The sequence below is a fragment of the Phoca vitulina genome, unplaced genomic scaffold (assembly GCF_004348235.1).
Source record: "Phoca vitulina isolate PV1807 unplaced genomic scaffold, GSC_HSeal_1.0 scaffold16, whole genome shotgun sequence".
Classification (NCBI taxonomy): domain Eukaryota; kingdom Metazoa; phylum Chordata; class Mammalia; order Carnivora; family Phocidae; genus Phoca; species Phoca vitulina.
In genome coordinates, this window is record NW_022589719.1 from 13,798,417 (window position 1) to 13,822,447 (window position 24,031).

At 47.4% G+C, this 24,031-nt stretch overlaps 1 protein-coding gene across 4 annotated transcripts; it reads left to right on the forward strand.

Moving 5' to 3' along the window:
- Nucleotides 1-5,411: 5,411 nt before the first annotated feature.
- EHF (ETS homologous factor) lies at nt 5,412-21,709 on the forward strand. 4 transcript variants are annotated; one of them, XM_032414902.1, is made up of 8 exons: nt 5,412-5,511; nt 9,247-9,492; nt 11,754-11,816; nt 14,490-14,558; nt 14,678-14,746; nt 20,055-20,117; nt 21,325-21,520; nt 21,610-21,709. In XM_032414902.1, the coding sequence occupies exons 1-8, from the start codon at nt 5,415-5,417 to the stop codon at nt 21,707-21,709; spliced, it is 903 nt and encodes a 300-aa protein (XP_032270793.1). In that variant the 5' UTR covers nt 5,412-5,414. The 4 variants fall into 4 exon arrangements, with proteins under 4 accessions (XP_032270793.1, XP_032270794.1, XP_032270791.1 ...); XM_032414900.1 differs by having other exon boundaries at nt 5,415-5,511; nt 20,058-20,117; XM_032414903.1 differs by lacking the exon at nt 14,678-14,746.
- The last annotated feature ends 2,322 nt before the right edge of the window (nt 21,710-24,031 follow it).

Here is a 24,031-nt window from a genome sequence, read left to right on the forward strand (position 1 = left end):
GCTCCTTCCTCACACCTTGAATATATAAGGGAGATTCAGTTCTGTGGCTAGGCCCCACCATCTCCCATTTGTGTCCCTGAGCTGTAGCCAAAATGTGAGACTCTTTAACTTCAGGGTCAGGCCAAGTGATCTGCCACCCCGTCAACCCTTAGGCTCCCCCTGCCCCTGCCCCCCACCCTGTGCGTGGTGGTCAGGCTGGTGCTAGACGGGAGCTTAGCCTTTGATGGAAGCCTGGAGGAGGACTGGCCACGAGGATGGTGGCCTCCCTCTCCCCCCAGAACACGGGTTGTGGCCACCCCAGCACACTGCAGCGCTCTCTGCAGAAATGCATTTGGGATTGGCCAAACCCTAGCGGCTCATTGTGTGTAGGGGCGCTGATGCCTAAGGTCGAATAGGTCCTCATGGGAAGCCTGGCATGACGTAGGCATCCATATAGTTTACTGGGCAGCATGCATGCCTCCTCCTCTTCAAATCAAGAGCAGGATTCTGTCTCCAAGAGGGTCAGTCTTAGAAACCGCTGGGTAGGTAGGGGCGCCTGGCTGGCTCAGTTGGAAGAGCATGCAGTTCTTGATCTTGGGGTTGTGAGTTTGAACCCCATGTTGGGTGTAGAGATTACTTAAAAATAAAAAAAAAATCTTTAAAAAGAAAGAAAGAAGAAGGAAGGAAGGAAGGAAGGAAGGAAGCAAGCAAGCAAGCGAGCGAGCTGTGCAGAGGGTAATGTCCTGGGTGAATGTGGAACTCTGAACAATCACTGGGGGCGCAGAGTCAAATACCATTCTCTCCGATTCTTGCTGCTCATGAAGGGAGAGATAAGAGAATGCAGATAAAAAAAACCTCTGGATAATCCACATTTCATTTCACTTTGGGTTTGGAATAAATGGCTGCTATATTCCCAGAATGCACAGCACCTAGGAAGAGACAAAGGTGGCCTGTGTGCCCAGTGCATTTTCTTCACCCCACTTATGAGGCAATTACTCTTTATTTATACCAAGCACTGCACTGGGGGATTTTAAAGCCCCTTGTCTTTTTTTTTTTTTTTTTTAAAGATTTTATTTATTTATTTGACAGAGAGAGACACAGAGAGAAGGAACACAAGCAGCAGGGGTGGGAGAGGGAGAAGCAGGCTTCCCGCTGAGCAGGGAGCCCGATGCGGGGCTCGATTCCAGGACCCCGGGACCATGACCTGAGCCCAAGGCAGACGCTTAACGACTGAGCCACCCAGGCGCCCTGCCCCTTATCTTTTTTAATCCTCTAGCAAACCTCTGCGGTAGGTCCTAATTCCATGCCTGTCTCCCAGGAGAGGCTTGGGCAGCTCAGAAAAGCTAGGGGACAAACCAAGGTCACCACACCAGCGTGATCAAAGCCTGCGGCCTTCACAGGCTCTCTTTTAACCAGTGTTCGCCACTGGGGGTGATTTGGCCCCAGGGGATGTTTCAGGGGGAGGGGCCTGGAGGGGGTTGGTTCTGGCATATAGTGTCTAGAGTCCAGGGAGGCAGCCACCGTCCTGTGATGCCCAGGACGGCCACGGACCCCTTGCAGCCCAGGACGTCAGTCTTGCAGATGCTGAGAAAGTCGGCTTCTCACCCTGAGCACGTGGCCAAGGATCATTGCCAGAATCCCCCCTTTAGCTAGAGATGAAGAGACGGGGGTTCTTTTCTCTGCTTGCTTTTGACTCAAAAGGTGGAACCATTCTTACCGAGGCTCTGAATTTACTTCTTGCAATGTTGGGAAGAAGCTAACTATGTCAGGGAAACACCTTCAGAATTGGCATTTAAAGAAAGGGAAAGAAACTGATTTTTGATGGAGGGCATGTATGCCGTGCTGGACTAGACGTCTTTAAATCCAGTAGGTTTATTCATCCTTCAAACAGGACATCGACATTCCCTTCCATGCCCCCTTGAAGGCCAGAGATGAAACTGAGTTTGGAAAGGTTATCACACTCAAGGTCACACGGCTTACGGATGGGGAGTCTGGATTCTAACCCAGACCTCAAAGGTTCCAAAGTCTCTACCTGTATCTACGTGATACTTTTTCTTCAAGAAACAATAAAAGCTATGCTGATGGTAAACTGCAAAGCTTACAGAGGAGCATTAAAAAAAATCCCCCTACTTTGTAATTAAAAGGATTGCTTTTTATACACCATAAAGTAATCTCTATGCGCCATAGAAAGTGTACATTAGTATATGGGAGTGTGGGTGAGCTGGTTATAATAATGCTTTTTTACAATTCTCAAGGGACATTTATTATCTATTATCTCATTTGATCTCCTCAAGACGCTTGGGAGGCTGTCGGTGGGGGGCAAGTCTCCTCATTTTCCACCTGAGGAACTGGGCCTCCCAGGGAGTAGGACTGGGGGAGAGGCTCTCAGCGACGCTGGCCCCGGGCCTTCTGCGCCCACCCCCGGGGCAGCGGCCGTGCAGCGCCATGGCGGTTACAGACGCTGACATTCTTTTCTCACGAGCCTAAGTGAGCCTGAGTGAACTCTGACTCAGTAAGGGTTAAGACACATAAACTCTTTTACGAGTAGTAACCATTTACTGTGTCCTGTAAAAAAAGGGCCCCTCGCTTAGCTGGCTGCTTTCTCTAGCAGAGGGGGTTCCAGAAGGGAGCAGTGCTCATGCGCACAGGCCAGTCTCTTGGGGGGCTCGGGGTGAAGGGGCAGCCGGGGCATCCTCGTCCTAAAGGCTTCTCTGTGGGTTGAGAGTAGTTCTGGACGCCTTCAGGAGGTCACAGAGAGCAAAGATAACCTACCCCAAGGGAAGGGGCTTGTGGGCATTTGGTCACAAGTGGAGAACTAGGCCGGGCTGTCCTGTGACATTTATTGAATTCTTGTCATTACCTGCTGAGCTTTCCACACGCATGACCTCATTTGATTCTCTCAGCCCTTTGGGGTTGTTTGGGGTTGTTCTCATTTTATAGCTGGGGAAAGTGAGGATCAGAATGTTTTTGGGGCTACACAGGCTTGGAACTGGCTCGACGTCATGCACGGCAAGCAGGGGACCTAGGATCTGAGCCCACCTCAACCCAAATCCAAAGCCGGGGTGCTTAGCCCTCATATCAAATTGCCTTCTAGGTTTTGGGGCAAGAAGGGGGGGGAACAGAAACCCTGGCTGAGGAGTAGCTGGGGGTTGGCCAGGGCTGGTCTTGCTCCCACTGAATGGCCGCTTGGAAACAGCCCCGCAGGCAAACCCTTCCGAAAGCATTTCAGGGAAGCCTTCCCCACCCCCCAACCCCAGGCTGAAGGGCCAATCCCTCCTCTGTGCAGATGGGCTGGGCTCTGAGTTTCAGCTCTTTCAGGGTTAAACAGTAACCTTTCTACTTCTTGTGGTTGAGCAAATGCGGGCGAAGAACAAGCCCAGCCTTGAGCAAACAGGAGACCAGGCCATGCCCCTTCCCTCCCCCAGCCACCCCTCTGGGGACCTGCAGGGTTTCTTTTGCCCTGGAGTCCCCCATCGGATTGCTTAGCTGAGGGCAAGTGTTCTAGAAAGCTCAATGGGAAAAAGGAGAGGAAGGTTTGGCTCGGATTGGTCTTCCTTCTCTCAGAGTGAGAAGCAAAGAGGTTTCTGGATGGGGAACGGAAAAATTGAAGTAGTCACCGTCTTTAAATTTTTGTACGGGGAAAATGAGGCCAAGATAGTTTGTGGTTTGGGTTACCAGAGGGGCAGTGACTCTCCTCCTCATCACACCTGCCATATACCTCACTTCGTGTGGAGCGCCCCAGGTATAGAAACTCATTTAACCTCCAACCAACGCACACAGTAGGTATGGTGACTTGCATTCTGCATGTGAGGAAGCAGGTTCAGAGATGGTAGTGACTTGTCTGAGTTAATACTAACCAGCTGGTAAGGGGTAGAGCTTGGGGTCGAGCCGGCTCTTTCTGGCTTTGAAGCTCACATATATGGTTCCACCACACAGAACCCATCTCTGCCCTCTTCCCCGCCCGTGGTCTGCTGGGGTCCTATCTTTCCTTCTCTACTTTCTACTTAGGCTGGATTCAGGCCTAATTATTGGCCAAACAACCATGATGATGTTAATAATCATCACAAATGTCCTGTTGGGCCTAGCTTGACTCCTAGTCCCTGCTCTGTCCCCGGTCCCAACAACAGTACCCAGCCCATTGTGGGGGGCGTAAATATTTGTTGAATAAATCAATACACGAATGAATGTTTATGCCTCTTCCAGACCCCTCTTCTCCCCTCTGAAGCCCTACCTAGAACCAGAGAAATAGGAGCTAAGTTAGAGGGCGGGGTTTGGAGGCTGCAAGTGCTCTGCTTGACCAATTTCAATCCTGGGGACACCCAGAGATACAAGATTTCCCCAAAACAGGCAGAAAAATTTCCATGAGCTGCTGCTATAAGGTTACCTCCTCTCCCCATCCCAACATTTTAGAAAGAGCAAGTTATCTTTACAGGCCCCGGGGGATGCTCAATCGCCTCTTGGAAATAGGCAACTCTTCTTTTGAATGATTGAACACACTTCTAGGGCTTGAGTCTGAAAGGAGGAGGGTGGCCAGCCTCAGGGTCGGGAACAATATAAACGCTGGAGGATGGAGGTGACTATTTCTAAAGTGTAACATTTTTACGTTGTTTCAAAAAATCCAAACAGTCCCATGTGAGAAAGGCTCTTCCCCCGTGTCTTTTCCTGAGAAAATGAGAGGAGAAAGTCACCTTCAGGTTGGCTTCGAAGCCTCTGGTATTCTCCGGGGCTCCGAAAGGAGAGAGAAATCTTGTCAGAATTTTTACCAGGAAGGAAGGAGAGGGGCAGGGTCTTGTCCGAGAAACCGACTGATCCCTGATGTTATCATGGAGCCAAATACTGGAGGCGCTTTAGGGACATAGGACTGAAGTCCTCTGAGATGTGGCCGTGGCCATGGACTGTGGCTGATGTCTGCACTAAGGAAGCGTGGCTAGGTGTCTGAGTGCAGGGCCACTCCGTTGTGGGGAATTGTGAACGCCTGATTTCAGATCTGAGTTCCTGCACAGATTCCGGGGGTTGGCCGCTACCGGCTTGGATTTTTATTGATCGCAATTCCACTTTACACAAAATCTCTTTGGCATTTTCACTTTTATAAAAAAGAAAAAAAAACTCGTGGCTGCTGGCCAGACTCGCCCTGTGAGCAGGTATTGCATTTTCCTCCTGCTTCATTCCTGATCAGAGATTATTCATTTATGAATGGGTGGCTGTAAAAACTTGCCTCATGCATATGAAAGTTGAACCTGGAAATTTTTAATTGCCAGTAAGTTTTGCTTTTACTGAAAGCGCTATGGTAACACGCTTTGGAGGTAATGGATGGAAGGACGAATTCTTTTTTTTTCCTTCTTTTTCTTTCCGAATTAACTCTATGATCTGTGCTCTCAAATGACATTTGTCCAGGAGGCCCTGACTGAGCGAACTGTTTGATCCCCTTACAGATCATGATTCTGGAAGGAAGTGGTGTAATGAATCTCAACCCCAGCAACAGTCTCCTCCACCAGCAGCCAGCCTGGACAGACGGCTACCCCACGTGCAATGGTAAGGGGACCAAATAGGTGTCAGTGTCACTACCCCCCCCCCCCCACCCGCCCCAGGGCTTTTCCCTCTGCTTTAACTGGACTTCGTTTCCCAACTTCATGTTTGAAAAATACAGGTTTTATTCAGCAGGCGTGTGGGGATGAGGGAAAATGGAGAGCACTTCATGCTGGAGGTCCCGACGGGCTCTTGGGGCTCCAGACAGAAGCCCTTTGGAGATTTTCCATTGTTTCTTCCCAATATTCAAGGCAGCCTGGCAGAGAAAGTGCTAGAAGATATGCCCAAAGGGAAGGCCACCTGTTGATGCTTTTAACAGCGTTTGGCTGGGATATTAAGACAGGATATCGAGAAAGGTGTGTGTGTGTGTGTGTGTGTGTGTGTTGTGCAGAAGCATGGAACTTAAGGAAGACAGGCTTATAGCAGCTTATTCTTTCTGTTTCAAAGGGAGAGATTTTTTAGGAGACCATGTACCTCCCTTAGGTGCTTTAATTTAGAGCCCTTGATCAGAAAAGGGAGGGCCTGCTGCTGGGGCTCAGTAGAGGGTTTGGGGATCAAGCCCACTGCTTACTGTAGAAGCAAACAGAATTCAGATATTGCCAAATCAGGCCCCACACCCTACCGTGAAGGCATTAGGTCTAGGCAGACTGCTGTGCATCAGACTGCGGTGGGTTTAAGGAGCTCTAGGCCTTCTCCTGCCCCATACTTGCTGCTAATCTCCTTGCAAGAGGCCAAGCTGCTCTTGCTTCTCCTGAGAAAGGAAGGTGGCTTGTCGGTAAGCAGAGTCTGCAAACCAGGAGGCGGAGGATAATGGAAGGTTGTATTCTCCAACGAGCAAGTGCAGCTCCACCTCCTTTCAGTCTGGAACCCCAGTCAAACAAGGCTGGGAAGCATGGTCAGGTGATCTTCCCTGGTCACCTATCACAAAACTGCTATCCTTTCTGGGCAGTGAACTTTTCTGTGGCAGGCCTCGGATTCCTTGTGAGGACCCCAAAGGAGGGTTCCAAATAGGGTAGGAAGTTTCTTCAGACTGGAAAGCCTTCGGCGTCCCCAGTCTGGGCCCTGGATCATGGCAGCATTCCTCCTGTGTGCTTTGGAGAAAGCTGGGGCAGTGTGTTTAGCAGGGAGTAGAATTTGGGTGCCACTGGTATGTTTTAACTTCCAGAGGCCCCAAAGAAGGCCCAGCTCCTGATCATGATTGATGGGGCAAGGGAGGTCAGTTGATCAATAGACAAGAGCTGACCTCGTAGGATTTTCACATCTTCTCCTAAAACTTTGGGAATCCGATGAGTCCCCTGGCAGATGGGAGAATCCCCTAGTCGACTTGAGACAAAATCCTCTGGTTCTCCCAAGTTCTCAGGATACAGTATTGGGAACTGTCCTTTAGTCTGGATCATGTGAAGTTGGGAGAGGAATTAGAGAGACTTGTTGTCGGGATATTGAGAGTTATGGTCTCTTGTTGGCAAACTCAGAGCTGTACTGTCATAGTCGTGTCATTATTTTGGAAAAAAAGATCAAAGCCTCAGGGAGCCACAGAAATATATTCCATCCTTAAACAGCTCTTTTTGTGAGACACCAAAAAATTGGAGGGACACGGAAATATCCAGTCTAAATTCCATGTGTTTGTATATTTGGGAATATTTCTATGTAATGAAATTTTTGGACTAGATTGTTCCAATCCTTGCCCCTGTTCCCCACCACAACTGGCTTCCCCTCCAGGCCCCAAGCAGAGGGTTTAGGGCTGCTTTTGTCTGGCCACGATGTATGAGGAGTGAAGCACACACTGTGAGTGGTAGTTGTGACCCATGGCACTCACCTTTGTGCCTATAATGACATCCATCTCCTGCTGTTGGTGCTCCTGAGGTCTGGAAGCAGGGGATGGATTCAGAGGGGGTGAGCACAAGTGGGACTGGGTTGGAAACATTCCCCTTTCAGCCTCTCTGGGGGTGTTGAGGCTAGGTAAGAGCCATTATGGGACTCAAACCTTTGGAGCTCTTTAGCTCCTTGCCATTCAAACTGTATTCATGGACCATCATCATCATCATTATCATCATCATCATCATCATCATCATGTGGAAGCTTGTCAGGAATGCAGAAACTCAGGCCTCACCCCAGATCTATGGAATTTGAATCTGCGTTTGAACAACATCCCTGGTGATTGACAATCACATTAGAGTTTGAGAAGTACTGATCTAACATGACTTCGAAGAAAAAAAAAATAGGGACAGTTTTCTTGCACTCTGTTTTCTCCTGTTGGTCCATTATTCAGTTTGTGGAAATATCTGTATGTCATGTTCAGTTGGATTTCCCTGCTTCAGCTTGCTGGGCTTCAGTCGTGTCTTCCCCTTGTCCCTGCCCCTCATCTTTCCTGGATGAGAGTTCCTCCCTTTGACCTCTGTTTTCAAGGGGACTGTAAGATCTCAGCCCCATTACCATGTCCCCAGAGGATGGCTCTCTTATCTCCATCTCCTTCCAGGACTTTGGGCTGACTTTGTGATGTTCTCTGAAGTGAGCACAGGAGAGTCACATACGTAGAAGTTCAGCCCATCCAGTTCAGCAATATTTATTGGCTTGGGTGAACTTGACTTCTTCACTGATATTTAATTTAACCATCTTGTGAATGCACCTCAAACTCTTCTAGATTGCTACATTATCTCTTCTTCAGGAACAAATTCCACCAAAGAAATATACAGAGAGTACCTACGATGGCATAGTGTCTGAGGTCATTTTTGTAGGAGATGCAAAGATGACTATGGCTCCATGACCTTGAGTTTACAATTTAAAAAGGAGAATAAGACAGAACCTAGAGATGTGTAAAGTAAAGCAGAACATGACAAAAGCCATTAGGAGAAGTACCAAACACATCTGTTGGAGATTCAGGGGACATCAAGCCCTGAATAATAATATTTTTTTTGGGGGGGTGGTCTGTGATGGCTTTATGGGGTGGCCAGAGTCTGCAAGGTGGGTAAGTATTCAACAGGGAATGACTGGCAGGATACAAACCAGACTGAAAGAACACCAGAGAAAAAAGGCAGAAGTGATGGGGTCACTTGGGTAATAGTTACTGAAGAGCCTCAATGCCTGGCTTGGCGATTCTGTAGCTAATTTCAGTGACTAATGGGAAGCTCCTGAAGGTAGCTGAGTAGGGAAGTGAGTCACAGCAGCTGTAATAACCAGTGTGGGGCTGGGGTAGATCAGCACAGTTAGCAGGCAGCTAAGCTGGACCACTCTGGAGAGGAGAAAAGACATCATAGAGAAAAAGAATCTTACTCTCAGGCCTCAGTTTTGGTTGAAAATGGTCTGAATTCGGGCTTATGTATGTGTGTGTGTGTGTGTGTGTGTGTGTAAGAGAGAGTTAAAAATGGGAGAGAGAAAAGAGAGGAAGGGAACTGTGTGGGAGTGGACAATAGGCTAATAAGTTGATGACACATAGTGATGCGTTAGCCTTCACCGTACTTTGCAGGAGGCGGGGATGCGCTCATGATCTCAGAGCATTTCAGGTCTGTGTCCTCATGAAGCGCCCAGGGATAAGTACTGTTCTAAGGAGGACGTGAAGAGGCAGGGAGGCACATTTCTGAGCCTCCTCTCTAGAGACTGTCTCATACTCCAACCCCCACCCTGACGTCTACCGGCTGCAGTTGTTCCGACACCTGGCAGCCGAGCGGTGCCTCCCATGTCTGAGATTACGTCCCGGAAGAACCACAGGTCGCTCATGGGACACGGGTCCCTACTGTTTTTCAGTTTCCAGCGGGTTTTTTGGAGGCCAGTGGCATGAAATCCATCCTCAGTACTGGACCAAGTACCAGGTGTGGGAGTGGCTCCAGCACCTCCTGGACACCAACCAGCTGGACGCCAGCTGCATCCCTTTCCAGGAGTTCGATGTCAATGGCGAGCACCTCTGCAGCATGAGTCTGCAGGAGTTCACGCGGGCGGCGGGGACGGCGGGTCAGCTTCTCTACAGCAACCTGCAGCATCTCAAGTGGAATGGTGATTATCTCTCTCTACCCTGCTGGGAGGTTCCTTGTCTGGGACTTCCAAGGGGGGGGGGTCTCACCTCCGAATTACTGTTTCCCGAGGGAGGGAAGGAGAGAGGAGGCGAGAGAACAGGCACGAGTCTGAGGTTCCAGGCGTGTCCAATCCTACAGGAACCCAAGGTAATTGCATTTCTCCTTCTGGTTAATTTTTAAGGAGACAAAGGCTCGCTGGGTATTCACAGAAGACTTGCTCTCAGAAAACCTTTTCTTCTCCCCTCTCCACCCCCGCAAACATGTTGGGATAGCCTAACTCCCGATCACTTGCTTGTTAAGATCAGCATGGGTCCTTTTTCTTTTCTTTAAACTTCTAGACCGAGGTTCTTAAGATGGGACCTACATGTGGTAAGAAGTGATGGAGAATTAATTAGGTCTATGTTTGTTTTGGGGAAGAGAAGGCTCCCAATATTTCAACAGATTCTTGAAAAGTCAAGAACTCAAAAAAAGAGAGAGAGAGAAAGGGTTAGAACTAATGGTCTGGACACGTGTGGGATGTTTCTGCAGTGATTTCTGGAATTAGTGCTGCCCTAGGGCCCCGAATGTGTCTCTCTTGAGGCCCCACCTAGAGCAGAGGCAAGCTCTCCATCGGTGAGTCTCTTCACGCACGTTCCCTCCTGGCTTCTAAGACATGATAGGGCAAACAACCCGGCTTGCAGAATGTCTTTGACACTGACCTAAGGTTCTCCTGACAATGCTGGTAAAAAAAAAGTTCTTCTGGGAGCTACGGGCATCTTGGGAGACAGTAATATTACATAGGGATAGTGAGCTGGCCTGTCCACGTCAGAATGGGCATGTCTGTCTCAGCAGAACCAGTGTTTGGGCAGGTGGCTGGAACTTCGGGAAGCAGGAGGTCCTGGGCTATGAACCAGATTCAGACCCTGACAGCTGCATTAACGCTGAGGAGGACCCAGGGTCTGGCCTGAAGCTGGCAGCTGGGGTGGCCATTTTGGATGACCTCATTCAGCTCCCCGGCACTCCCTTCTTCCCATCCGCCTCACAGAGATGGTTGCTCATTTTTCTTTACTAGAACCAAACCAAACAAAGCTCTATAAATAACCCCCAGGAGTCTTCAGAAGGAGCAGACTTACACTTGAAGATGTAAATATATTTACCTCCCTACCTTCAATTAGATCCACTCCTTTAAAGCTTTGCCCTGATTGAAGCCTGAGGCAGAAAGGCTTGGGAGGCAGAGAGCAAAGGGGTGGTGGCCATCTTTGACCTTCCGTCTTTGACCTTCCGTAACTTCTTTGGCCCTACTGCATGCTGTCGGTGCCTCTGAGTGCCTAATGACCAGATTTCTCACCTTTGTTTCATTGTTTGCCTTTTTGTAGACATTCTATTAGCTTATATTCACTGAGTGTTTATTTATACTGGACACTGTAAGTAAATTGATTCATTTAATGACCTTATGAAAAAATAAACATGTACCCATTTTACAGATGGGAAATCCGAAGGACAGAGAGGTTAAAGGTACGACCTCTGCTCCTGAGATATTTATAACCTGGCTGGGGAGGAAAAACATACTAAACGCAGTCATATGTGTATGTGTGTATATATGCTTTTATATTTGATATATAAATATCATATATATATATGTGTGTATATATATATACACACATATATATATATATAACCAAGAGAGGAGTTGCAAGGCATAAAAAAGAGGAGAATTATTCCATTTATCTGGATGTATCTCAGATTGGATCTAATCAAAATGGGTCTGATTACATTTAAGATCAAAGAAGAATCAAACTGGTGAAAATGGTTTCTCCGGGATTTTCGTTTTCGTCCTGTATCCTAAGTCAGTAAGGGAAAGCAGTTTAGAGGCCATTGACTGACTTTATCTGGTTTAATCCCCTCCATTTACAGACGAGTTAACCAAGAGCCGGAAAGGCCAGGCATCAGTGGGAAAACTGGCCTTCTGACTTCTTAAGTTCTATTTCCACCATCCTGGGATGGCTTCCCTCTACAAGGCCAAACAATTGCATTGGATGTAGATGCCCCAGCTCCTGCTTTTCCGGGCCAGGGACTCCAGGCTCCAGTTTGTAGACGCTGAGAGGGAAGCCCCCTGGCCTAAACACTCAGAGGTGGACAGACGGCAGGACAGGCAGAAGCTCTCCCTAGAAGCCAGCTCCGTCCTGGTTGAAGCTTTCGGGACTTGTTTAAGTTCTGGCTCCATGTGGGCTGGCTCTGACTTCCCTAATCTGTCCTCCACAGGCCAGTGCAGCAGCGACCTGTTCCAGTCCACACACAATGTCATTGTCAAGACAGAACAAACTGGTGAGGAGCAGCAGAAAAAGGGAGCCAACTTGGGAGGCCAAGCCCGGGGGAGGACAATTGGGAGGGCGTCAGGAGAGTGTGGGAGCAGGACGAATCCAGTGCTCTGGCACGAAGCCAAGGGACGCCTCTTCCCTGGCTGTCTCCAATGGACCACCCCACCGTGAGTCTTGTTCCTTGCCTTGGGGACCAGGGACTGCCAACTATTTCCAATCTAGATTGAAGCTGTCCACACTTCTGTGCCTCTCGCTGCTGGTTAGGGCATCATCCAGGCTCGGGTCCAGGAGCTGGGGAAAATGCAGAGTCTGGGTGGGCCTCCTTCTCACACGAAGAGAGTCAGGGCCTTGGGCTGGGCCAAGTTAGGAGAAGCAAGGGGAGAGAAGAGAAAGGTTCAGTGTCTCCTCCCTGCTCCTCCCTCAGTGGGAGTGCATTTCACAAAAAGGAGGAAGCTACAGACTCGCTGTTGTGGTTACTGTAGCTTCTGGAGGGCTTGGGGGACGTCCAAAAGCAGCTGTGGAACCCACTCCCTGCCTCAAGTGCACTTTTAGACAAATGACACTATTCTGGGCTCTGAGTAGGATCTGCAGTCTCGTAGGATCTACGTTTATTTTTTGTTCTCCTTCCCTGGTCCAATGAGTCCTCCTTTCTCTGTCCCAAATCTTTCTCCTGGGGACCCGGTGGACTTGTGGGGCGGGGTGGAGGGGGGGCGGGAGGCAGGCAGTAACTGCCTGGAGAAATGTACCCCAAGGTCTCACACCCATCAGAGCTCCTTGTATATTGACCTTTGGCCTATGACCTCTCAGTCCAGGGAGAGCTATGCAAGTCCCCCAGAGTCCCCTGGCCTTGAGAAAACCAGGCAGCCAACGCTGCTCCAGGGTCACTCCCCACATCCACAGCAGTGAGATTGTGAGCCACGTGGGATGGCCGAGGTTGCCACGGGCCTCCCTGAGGCTTGCGTGCCAGTCACCAAGGACAGAATTTGACCCAGGGTGATTTGTGAGTTGCTAGGGGCTGAAATTGGCCCCATGCAGTTATTTACTCTTTTATAAGGGGCTAGTCACCATTATTAAAGAAAAAGCAATAGCTGCTAAGCATGTTAACTCGGTCTTCCTAGCCTTGCCCTTCCCCCCAACCCCACAGAGGCCAGGGGTTGCCCGGATGGGCCTGTGTCTCTGGGCCTGACTGCCCTAGAGGCAGACACAGGACTTGGCCCAGAGGCTGGGGCTCCACCCCACTCCCACCAGGACCTGACAGATAGCCCCACTGGAGGAGCCAGCTGGTATTGGAGAGGGCCCAAATAGCTCGGTAATTCCTCCTTGACCATCCAGACATTCTCGTGTTGCCAGTTCCGAAAAGCTGAGCCAAGGGGTGGAGAAGTAGGTCCACCCTAGGAGGAGGGGAGAAGAGGCTCTTAGAGGGGCCAACACCCCCCAAACCTTTTCGGTTCAGTTTGTTTTCAGAGACAACAACAGGTGTATGAGGTGACCCAACGAGGAGAGAGGGTGTAACCCCAAGAGATTGGGCTTGGGGTGCCCAAACACGTAGCTATTAGTTAAAATACCAGCTAAATCCCTATGTCGCAAACAGGAGGACTTAGCCAGTGAGTCAGGTTTTATACTATTTATGCTATAAAAACAAAATGAAACTCGGCCATTGGCTTACCATGCTGACCCTGAAATTCAGAACGCAGATGGGGGCGGGGGGAGCTGAGGGCAGCCTCCGTCTGTGAGGAGGGGGAAAGGCAGGAAGTTCCCGGTGGGGACGAGGTGAGAGCTCCTGCCAGGTCTCACAGCTCTTGGCCGGGAAAGAAAATGCTTCTGTTAGAGGTCAGCCCAGACGTGGGGGTTGTGTAGGAGTGGGGCTTCGTTTGGGGTAGGTGGACAGCAGTTTCCTCTGAATCCGACATCCGAAGAGTCAGACATGCTTACCCAGCACGCTGCAGGGGTGGGGTGGGGGGCAGAGTGTGCACACTTCTTCTCAGAGACGAGGCAATGGGACCTCACTCTGAAAAGTTGTTTGCTTGCTTTGGTGACACTCTCTTCTCCTTCTCCTCTGTTTTATTTTGAGAATTTTGTGTCACCCCTTACATTAATTGGAGAAATCCTGAAGGGAGGGGGCTGTCACCCCACTGGAAGGGGAGCTTCCGGAATTTTAGCCATGAAGACACCGTGATAAAGAATGACTAGACTTTCCTGAAAGAAACATTAATTCTCCCAGGAAGATATTTCTAGGAAACGACGCTCATTAATTAGGAATTATTTGTCCTTAACAATTTCTTTTTCCAATGTAAAAATACTCTGCTGATTACACAGTAGCATGCAAGACGATGCCAGGCTCCTGAGCCCACCCCCTGCTATGGGAAAATTCCCAGGAAGCCAAAGCATGGGCCTAGGACAGGGTCTCACAACAGTATTCCCTCACTGCCCTAAAGAGGCAGCAGGTGTAGAACACACAGAGTTGGGGCCATAACAAAGCCCATTTCCGTTAGGACGCTGGAAGAAAAAGGAGTTAACATTCTTATAAAGTAGCATGTGGTAGAAGTCCAATCTTATCCTTTCTCTCTGAGGACCACACACGAGGTCCAGCACCTCTCTGATGAGCAGTGAGTTAGAAAGGGCAAACTCATCACCCAGGGAAAGATGATTGCTGACCATTCCCATTTTCTGTCTTTTGTAGACCCTTCCATCATGAACACATGGAAAGAAGAAAACTATTTATATGACACCAACTTTGGTAGCACAGTAGGTAACTAACTCCCCGACACTGACGGGCCTTTGACATTCTTCTTATTCTGTTTTCTAACAGCCACAAAGTTATGTTGTAAGAGAGGGCTCTTAATGTCATTTATCATTTCATTGCTGCAGATTTGTTGGACAGCAAGACGTTCTGTCGGGCCCAGATCTCCATGACAAGCACGGGTCACCTTCCTGTCGGTAAGTTGTCCTGATATCAGGGGCTGAGGGTGCCTCCTGCAAGTGCTTACTGAGAATTAATGAGAATTACAACACCCTGCGTTTCTACTTTGCTGGAGTCTTTCTTGTTAAAAGACTAGGAAAGGAAGGGAGTTATTCTTTTTAAAAGGTCTGCTTTTGAGCCAATATTTATACATTGAAAATGACCAGCAAGGAAGCCTCTGGGAAAACTGTTGGTCTCTTGGGAAACCAAGTCACTCTCTTGTGACAACAAAAACTCCTTTCAGCAGAAGCTTGCTCTTAGGAAATTATCTGATAAAACTGTTTTGACTTGGGTATACTTATGGGGGAAGAAGCTGTATTTAATTTTCAACAAACTATGTCTGACTTTAGGGAAAGAATATCTAAAAGTGACCTTCAGAGGTCAGTGAACCTGCAGTGATGATCTCTGGGTAGTGGGGTAGCTGTCGGAAATTTCTAGAACTCTGGCTATCACAGATCAGCTTTTAAGCCTGACCCTAATGGCTCATTGGGACTCTGATTAGTCAGACCACCTGTACTGTATGAATTATGCTCACGTTAGTTGTGTTCGGTTAAAATTGGATGCAACCAGAGGGGAGGCTATCCTTGACTCCAAGTCAAGGTTCCCCTGAGAGGGGTGGTCCATTGGGGGTCCAGAGAGGGGCTTTCAGATGATAATTTCCCCTCCCCTTACAAAGAGGCATTTTGGCACGTGTCCTGTGAGCGTGAGTGCACTGGGGAGGTGAAGAGAGGGTTTCGACCTGGGTGAGAATTTGTAAAACTGCTTGGGTCTATGAAATTTGGAGCTTAGACTTGTCATGAGGCAATTGCTCTTTTCCTGGAATTGAAGTTGGGGCATCTTCAGAATTGGGATTTAAATGTGTGCTTGTGAAAGAACTTGGAATCACACAGCCTCTCCTCCCCCGAAACCTCCCCTTGTTTTTGATTTTGTTCAGTGTGTTTTTAAGAACCGAAATAATGAGGTTTGAGGTTTTGCTCAGGTCAAACCCCTTGAATGAAGCAGGGCTGGTAGCCAGTGTCAGTGTCTCTGGAACTGAGGTTAAGGACGGAGGCCAATTCATTTCTTGACTTCCCCCTCCCCCAACGGGCACAGCATTATGTGTCACTCTCAGTATTTGTTCAGCTTAGGAAACAGATCAGATACTGGAAAGGCTCTGCAGTGGGTTTGCCATTCTGGGGGAACTGAGCCAATCAGGGGAACATTTCTGTAGCAATCATTGCCACCCAGTCAAGACCGACGGTTTCAGGGCCGAGGAAACCACCCGGTCACATTCTGACTTCCTCACACCTTGTAAGGTGATGCCTCCCGTGTTCTTCCAGTTGGGTCTCTGGATTATGGCAGAAGATTGCAGCTGAGAATAAACTAGCACCGATCACTTCCTGAGCCTCGGGGGTCCTGAAGCACCTGGAAAACATAAAAGCCATAGTCCCAGCTCTCCTGCCCTCACAGCCTGGCCGCCCTTCTCTCTTCTGTATCCTGACTTACCTTCTAGAATCTCACAATCCATAGGGGCCAGTTCTGCTTTCATATTTGCAGCAATAGGGAACTCACTGTCCCCTTATTCCATTTTTGAATAATCCTTAAAACGGGCTTTACAGATCTGCACTCCTTTACCTCCCTTGATCCTGGATTCCTTTGTTTTTTTTGTTTTTTTTTAAGATTTTATTTATTTATCAGAGAGAGAGAGAGACAGAGGCAGGCAGAGGGAGAAGCAGGCTCCTTGCTGAGCAAGGAGCCCGATGTGGGACTCGATCCCAGGACTCTGGGATCATGACCTGAGCCGAAGGCAGAGGCTTAACCGACTGAGCCACCCAGGCATCCCGATCCTGGATTCCTTTGTCGCCCATTCTGATCCTTTGCTTGGAACACGGTGAAGCAATCCAGGACCTCTACCAGAATTATTACTGATAGAATCCACTCAGCATCTGGGGCTGGCAGCTTCTTTGGAGTAATTAACTATCCCCCAGCCTTCCAGAGGGATAGTTAATTACAGCTTTGCCTGGGTCCATTCCTTCCGGAGAGGTTTAATCTCTACTGGATGGGACCAGAACACCACCCCCCTAAAAAAGGACCTTCGTCATTTATCTGAGTCTTTAGATTTCAAGTTCCCATGAAACTGAGTGCAGTTAAATGTCTTTCTATGTTTTAATGCAAGTTACAAGCCAAGCGAAGGCGAGGCTCCACATAAACTGATGCCCTCTGTGATAAACCCAGGTGGGGAAGCGGGCTTTGTTTTGATTCCTCTGTCATCTGCCCATTTCACAAAATGGCTGCTGCCGGTGTTCCTGATCTGCCCGATAGTCCTCGAGCCAGTCACGCCAACTCGGGCCTGATGTGTTTATTCACTGACTTGTCAAGCCTAGAGCTAGGGTGGCATGGTCTATTATAACACTGACATTTGTATATCCTGTAAAGAAATGGCTCACAGCTGAATCACATGCAAATGCTTCTAATCTTCGCTTCTTGCGAAGCAGCTTAGCTGAAGTCACGCTCTGGAACTTGCGTCATAAACCTGTGGCTCGGTGCTCCCCTTGCCCAGACTGGACGTTGGCCTGAGGTGTCTGGGAGCAGAGTGAGAGAAAGCCGAGCCGGACGACTTCCCCAGAGCGAGCCATTATTTTACAAGAATGAATCACTTAACCACACGGCTAACTTCAAAGGTTTTGACTTTTATTTTAGGGTGAGGGGAAGACACAAGGGGAGAGGCCATCATATTAAAGTGAGGTTTCACATCAAAAGACTTTAGTGCGAAGGCAGGTCCGTGATTCCACAGCTTGCCCACACACACTGGGGACAGGAAGAGGAGGCTGGAAGATATCCGAGTTTTCTTTTGCCTTTGGCTGCGTATTCCTTCATATTATGATGGAAACATTTTTATTGGGGGATTTATTTTGTTCTCTGTTTTTGGTTTTTCTTTGAAGCTGGATGGAAGTCCAGGCTGGGTAAAGGGCTGACATCTCACAGAGGACATTCCCTCATGGTCTGTCTGGTCTGGGGTCTTTAAGTCTATAGAGTCCTTGGACTCGTCAAGTGAGCCTAAACCCCTGAAGTTGTTTACAGATTCTCATGAGTGTACACATACGTGCATGTTTCTGGGGAGAGGGTCCAAGGTTTCCATCTTATTCACAAAGGCACCTTAGCCCCCACAGTAACTAATTCTATATCAGCTCGGAACCCTTAAATGGTGATGGAGGCCAATAAGCCGAGAAACCCTTGGGTTTTTCTCAACTCAACGCTGGCTCTGAAATAATGGCCCTGCATCCCTCCTGGATGCCTTTGGAAAATGAGCTTTGCTTGTGGCCTACTGGGTAAATGCCACTCTTTGTCTGCAGAACAACACGGCCCTGTCAGAGTGATGTATCACTTGGAAACCGGGGTGAGTGCCAGACCTGTCGCAATATTGTCACATCCTGATGGGATGTTGCAACCTCACCCTGAAACCTACAAGGTGGGAGAGTGGAGTCTCCTTGCATTTCCTGCGAATTTGCCCTTCCAGATTTCAGAGAAACCCCAGTCAGGTGCAGGCCCTCCTGCTGACAATGCCAAGGGAGATTCTTGGCCCGAAGAAGAGGTTTCTCAGCTAACCAGAGCTTATGAAATCCCTGTCCTCCTTCTACCTTGGCTCGTGGAGAAACCACCGGGAATGCTGAGCCGTGACGAGCTGGGTGCTCTTATAGGTGACAGTGTATGTGTCCACGCATGCTGGGAAATCCAGAATCGTTGAGTTGGAATTACTTTTTCCCACTAACTTGAGCATTAGAGACCTGAGCCTGATTCTTGGCAGGGAAGACTTCTGTGAAATCTCTTATGTGCCATTGTCTCTAGAATTGGCACCAAGTGGTGGTTGTGACTGAAGCCTCTGGATTCAAATTGTGTGTGTTCACATCGTGGCTCCACTTTCAGGCTGTGTGACTTCAGACAAGTCACCTGAACTCTCTGTGTCTCAGCTCCTGCACAGATCTTTGGATCATCTAGTAGCCACCTCAGAAGGTTGTTGAGTAAAGTGAATAGGTCATTCATGTATAAAGCAGAGCACAGTGCATGGTACATAGTAAGTGCTCAATAAACAGTATTAACCATTTTGTTTAGGAGCTAATGGTTATTCTAACTTTTTTGAATCATGAACCACTCTTGACAATGGAAATGAATGCCTTGGGTGCTCTCCATTTGCATGCAGTTTCAGTCCATCCGTAATGTCCTTGAAGGCCACACAGGGATCAGTGAACCCTAGCTTAGGAAGCCCTGATGTACTGTGCACTGAGAAATGCATTTTACTGGCCGTTTCTTAACAGGATTGGCTTGCATTTAGAGACCACTCTGTATTCAAATTGCTGGGTTACTGATTGAGAGATTTTTTGGTAAGTTCTGCCTGGTCTTCCTGACATCTGAAGCGCCCATTCACACACACACACACACACACACACACACGTGCGCACGCACTGCCAGACCATTTATTTTTCTTTTTAAGAAGTTTTATTTCACCAGATCTGCCTCTGTCATCTTGTCTTTGGTGATACTCACAAGGGTTACCATAATGAGTCATTTGTTAAACTAATCTGTGTTTCCATAGTCCCCTGGTGGCCCTCTGTACTGAGCGCAGGCCAGTCAATGGCCCCTTTGTCAGACTGATTAAAATGTAACTTTGCTTGCCAAAAAAGGGCACTCCTCTGGCTTAAAAGCCATTTTTCTTTGTTATAAGTGTTTACATTTTGTATTATGTAAAAAGAAAACCCACACACATGCACACACACACACACACACACACACACCTTCTTTCAATGACCTATTTCCTTCAATGGCTTCCTATCTCTCTCAGAATAAAAGCTAAAATCCAAAAAGAGTCCCATGAAGCCTTACTGATCTCAACCTCTGCCCCTCGTTCACAGTCACGCTGGCTTCCTTCTATTCTGTGAATGTACCAAACACATACTGACCTCAGGGCCTTTGCATTCTTATTCATAGATGGTTCTTCTGCAAGCTCTCTGCATGGCTGGCTGTCTCCCTCACATCCTCTGGTCCCCTTCTCTGAGAGGTCTTCTGTGACCGCCTTATATTTAATTGCAAATTATTCCCACCTTCACATTTCTATCCCCATTTCTTACCCTGCAAGATTTTTCTTCATAGTATTTCTCATCTCTGTTTTATTTTGCTCATATACCACACACGCAAACAGTGCCAGGCATGTAATAGGTGCTCAATAAATACTGGTTAAATGAGTGGATGAATGAATGGCAATGATGACTGTAGGAAATGGGTAAATTAAGCAGCTCTCATTGTTCCTTTTAGCAGAGTCACCTGAGATGAAAAAAGAGCAAGACCACCCTGCAAAGTCCCACACCAAAAAGCACAGTAAGTTGGCTGGCTTTCAGATGGCTGTTGTCCCTTCCCTTCAGGGCGGGTGTAACTGGAGGCCACTAGGTTTTAGACAAATATTGCCTCTGCCTGTCACCTCCACTTCTTTACCTCAGCCTGTTTAGGGTGAGACAGTGGGGGCATCACTCGCTGGCAAAGTAAGCCCCTCTGCAGTTTCTCAAAGTGGAGATCCACTGGAATTTCCTCCTTGTGCTGTGCTGTTTGTTCTAAAACTGAGATACCCAGTGAATGAGACCTGATAGGCACGAGGTTAGCAATTTCCCTCTCTCCAGAAAAATGGATGAGAAAAGAAGATGGGAAGTAAAAACGGAGATGTATTCTTTTTTTCTTTTGTTGGCTGTTGGCTTTACTACCTTTGTCGAGTGATTGTTCCAAGAAAGGACTGTTTACTTTTAATATTCAACAGTGCTCTTTGGAAGTTGTCTTTCCCCCAGTAATAAGACTTAAAGAAAATATAGGAAGTCTCAGAGACATGGAGGGGAGGGCTCAGAAAGAAATCATTTGGACATTGTTACATGTCGTTCCGCAGAATTGAACGAACATAGCACAGTAAATGGTGAGGAGGTGTTGTGTAGCGCAGGTCTTGTGGGGGTCAAGTAGGATTTGGTTGCTAATCTTAATACAATAGTTGCTTCATTGTCAAATTGGCCCCCTCAACTCCTACCAGACCCTGACCCAATATATTCTAGGAGTTAAAGTTCTAGAGCCCTGTTGATGTGCATTTGACTGAACCACAGTCGCTGGGTGAGAGTGCTATACTCGGGCTGAGGTTCTAGACAAAAGTGGTTGAAATTTGCTCTTCCGGGAAATGACAGATGACAAGGAATCCTGAGCAATTCATCAATAGTAATTAAAAGAGATTCCCCCTGGCATAGGAGGTCTAAGACTTATTCCTTGGTCTTAGCTTTAACACTAGCTAATTGGGTGATCTTGGTCAAGTCACTTGAATTCTCTGTGTCTCAGTTTCCTGATATATAAACTGAAAAATTGTGCTAGTTCATTCTCAAATGCCTTTTTTTTTAAGATAAAATATTTGGTGATTCTGTGATCTGACTGTGCTGGTGGATAGGGGAAAATTGAGTATGTCCTCCCTGATGGAAGATGTTGCAACTCTATGCTTCCTCTCCCCCTTCTTGGCTGTGACTTAGGCCACTAATAAACTCCTTTTCCAACTTGTCCTCAGATCCACGAGGGACTCACTTATGGGAATTCATCCGTGATATCCTCCTGAACCCAGACAAGAACCCAGGGTTAATCAAGTGGGAAGACCGATCTGAGGGCATCTTCAGGTTCTTGAAATCAGAGGCTGTGGCCCAGCTATGGGGCAAAAAGAAGAATAACAGCAGCATGACCTATGAAAAACTCAGCCGAGCGATGAGGTGAGGAGTTTCCAGTCCTGACCATGACCACTTAATTCCCTGGCAGTCTTGGTCTGACCGGCCACCTTATGCAATGTCCTTTGTTACAGATATTACTACAAAAGAGAAATTCTGGAACGTGTAGACGGACGAAGGCTGGTATATAAATTTGGGAAGAATGCACGTGGATGGCGAGAAAATGAAAACTGAACCTGCCAACACTTTGAACACAAACCCAAACATTCCCCAAATGATAGCAAGCCAAGAGCTCCTGGACATAAGTATTCCAAAGACTACTTTTCTCTGATATTTATGTACCTTGAGGGGGAAAAACATCCACTTCTAATCGGAAGAAGGAACACTACAGTTGATAAAATTATTTTGTTACTTTGAAGTATGTCCTATATGGGGAACAAACGTACACAGTTTTCTGTGAAATATGATGCTGTATGTGGTCGTGATTTGTTTTTGCCTCTATTGTGAAGTTCCTTTCCACTGCAAGAAGAGCAGGATTTGTAGCCTTGTGCTTCTTGCTAAGAGAAAGAAAAAAAATTAGAGGGCATTAAATGTTTTTATATGCAAAATGATTAGGAGAAGGTGATGTGTCCTCTGCGCATGAGCATCCACGTGGCCTCATCAGGAGAGGCGGGTGGGGTTGCTAGGATGAACTCCAAGGTCTCAGGTTGACAGGATGAACCCAAGGATGCTGGGAAGTTTAACTTGACCTTTAGGAGCCAGTGAGTGGAGCATGAAGACTTCCAAAATCCAAGTGGACTATAATCACTGCGTAATCACATGACTTGCAATGCTTAAATCAGCAAGAATAATGGTGAAGGCTTTCTACTCATTCAAGAATGATTTACCTGATGCCAATGCTGTCTCTCTCCCTCCCTCTTCGATGACGGGAAAAAATCTTCAAATGCCATCTCTGCTCACTTCTAGGTATTTAAGAGAGGCTCTAACCTTGCTTGTTTTTAATCCCAATTGTTCGAAAATAAATGGGAAAAAGGAGGTGGTGATGAGTTTGCTTTTGTATTCCTATAGCCCATCGATTCTCGATTAGCAAAATGGACATTTTGGGCTGAGTAGTTCTTTGTTGTGCATTATTTGGCTGTCTTGTGCATTGTGGGATGTTTAGCAGTATCCGTGACCTTTACCCACTGGAGGCCAGTTACACTCTTATCCCCAAAGTTGTGACATTTTCAAACATTGCCAGATTTCCCTTGAGGGGCAAAATTGTCCTTGATTGAGAACCACTGATGTAGTCTGCTGAGATGAAGATGGTGATTTACTCGCAGAACAAAAATATGTGTAGATCTTTCATTCCCTAGTGTGAAGTAAAAGCAAGACTCCAAAGTCAACCAATTTTTAAGTTCTAAAATATTAGGGACAATGGGAATTTTAGAAATGGGAAATCTAGAGGTTCCGAACCCCAGATGAGAGCCAAAGTCAGATAAATTAAACACAGTAATAGCAAGAATTATAATAGAAGACATTTCACTAGAATGACAAAGCAGAGTAAAAATTACATTGCAAAAGGAAATGCTGAGAGAAGAATTGGGTGGGGGGAGTGGAGAGAGAGAGAGAGAGAGAGAGAGATCCAGGGAAAATCTTTCCTCTTTTGGATAATCTCTTTCCCGTCTTATCTGGACTCTTCCCAAAGTGAATGGTGTGTTGCCTAGATTTGTGTCTACAGGATTTTTTTTTTTTTTAAAGACAGAGAAAAGAAAGGTAGATGGAAGAGAAACAGAAAGCTCAGCTCAGGAGCTACGGTCAGTAAGACGTTGGGGATTTCTTCAGTGGAATTGTTCTGGGGTGTTCTGGTGTCACTGGGGCCTGAAGCCTGGGAGGAGCATGAGCCTGTAGACACTTTGAAAATGGGTTTGAACACCTAGATCCCTTTTGCACCTTTTTTTTCTGGCTCCCTATGTCCTTGGCTTTCTCCTCCCTTTTGCCTCTCTATCTGGAGCTGTAATACAGGAAGGGAGACAGCTAATCTCATCAACGAATGGAGCACCTACCACTGTGTCTTACCCAACGAAGGTGAGCAATTCATAGTCAGAGGTTGCAAAGTGTCTGTAATGTATTCAGAAGGTTGGAAGTAAGAATTAAGAATTTGTCCTGATTATAATGAGAACCATTATGGATGGTGACCTTGGAATGGCAGCTTAGTGAGATGATCTTCTGAAGGTACAACCAAGTCCATTTGTATTTCTGCCTGGCTTGGTCACCTCCACAGAGGTGTTATTTGGTGTTGTCAAGTAACAGTTACTGAGGGAACTGAGAGAAATAACAATGAGCAACACAGACCTAAAGCATGCTGCATAAAAAGACACACCTTGCTTTCCCAGCATTTTACTATGTTTCACTCAGAACAAATTAAACATCCAAATATCTGAATCGGTGTAAACGCATGAATGTTTGTGTGTCTGTGTGCATCTGAATCGTGTGGAGTTATTAGGGACGTCTGCTAATTCGCTCTCTGCTCTTTCTCCCCTGGCTTTGCCTGTTCATCACCCAGGGTGGCTAGAT

Excerpts from the sequence above, each read along its gene's own strand:
- EHF (XM_032414902.1), top strand. The coding sequence starts at position 5,415 with ATGATTCTGGAAGGAAGTGGTGTAATGAATCTCAACCCCAGCAACAGT. Across the intron at positions 5,512-9,246 it reads CGGCTACCCCACGTGCAATG|TTTCCAGCGGGTTTTTTGGA; the intron begins GTAAGGGGACCA and ends ACTGTTTTTCAG. Across the intron at positions 14,747-20,054 it reads CACGGGTCACCTTCCTGTCG|CAGAGTCACCTGAGATGAAA; the intron begins GTAAGTTGTCCT and ends TGTTCCTTTTAG.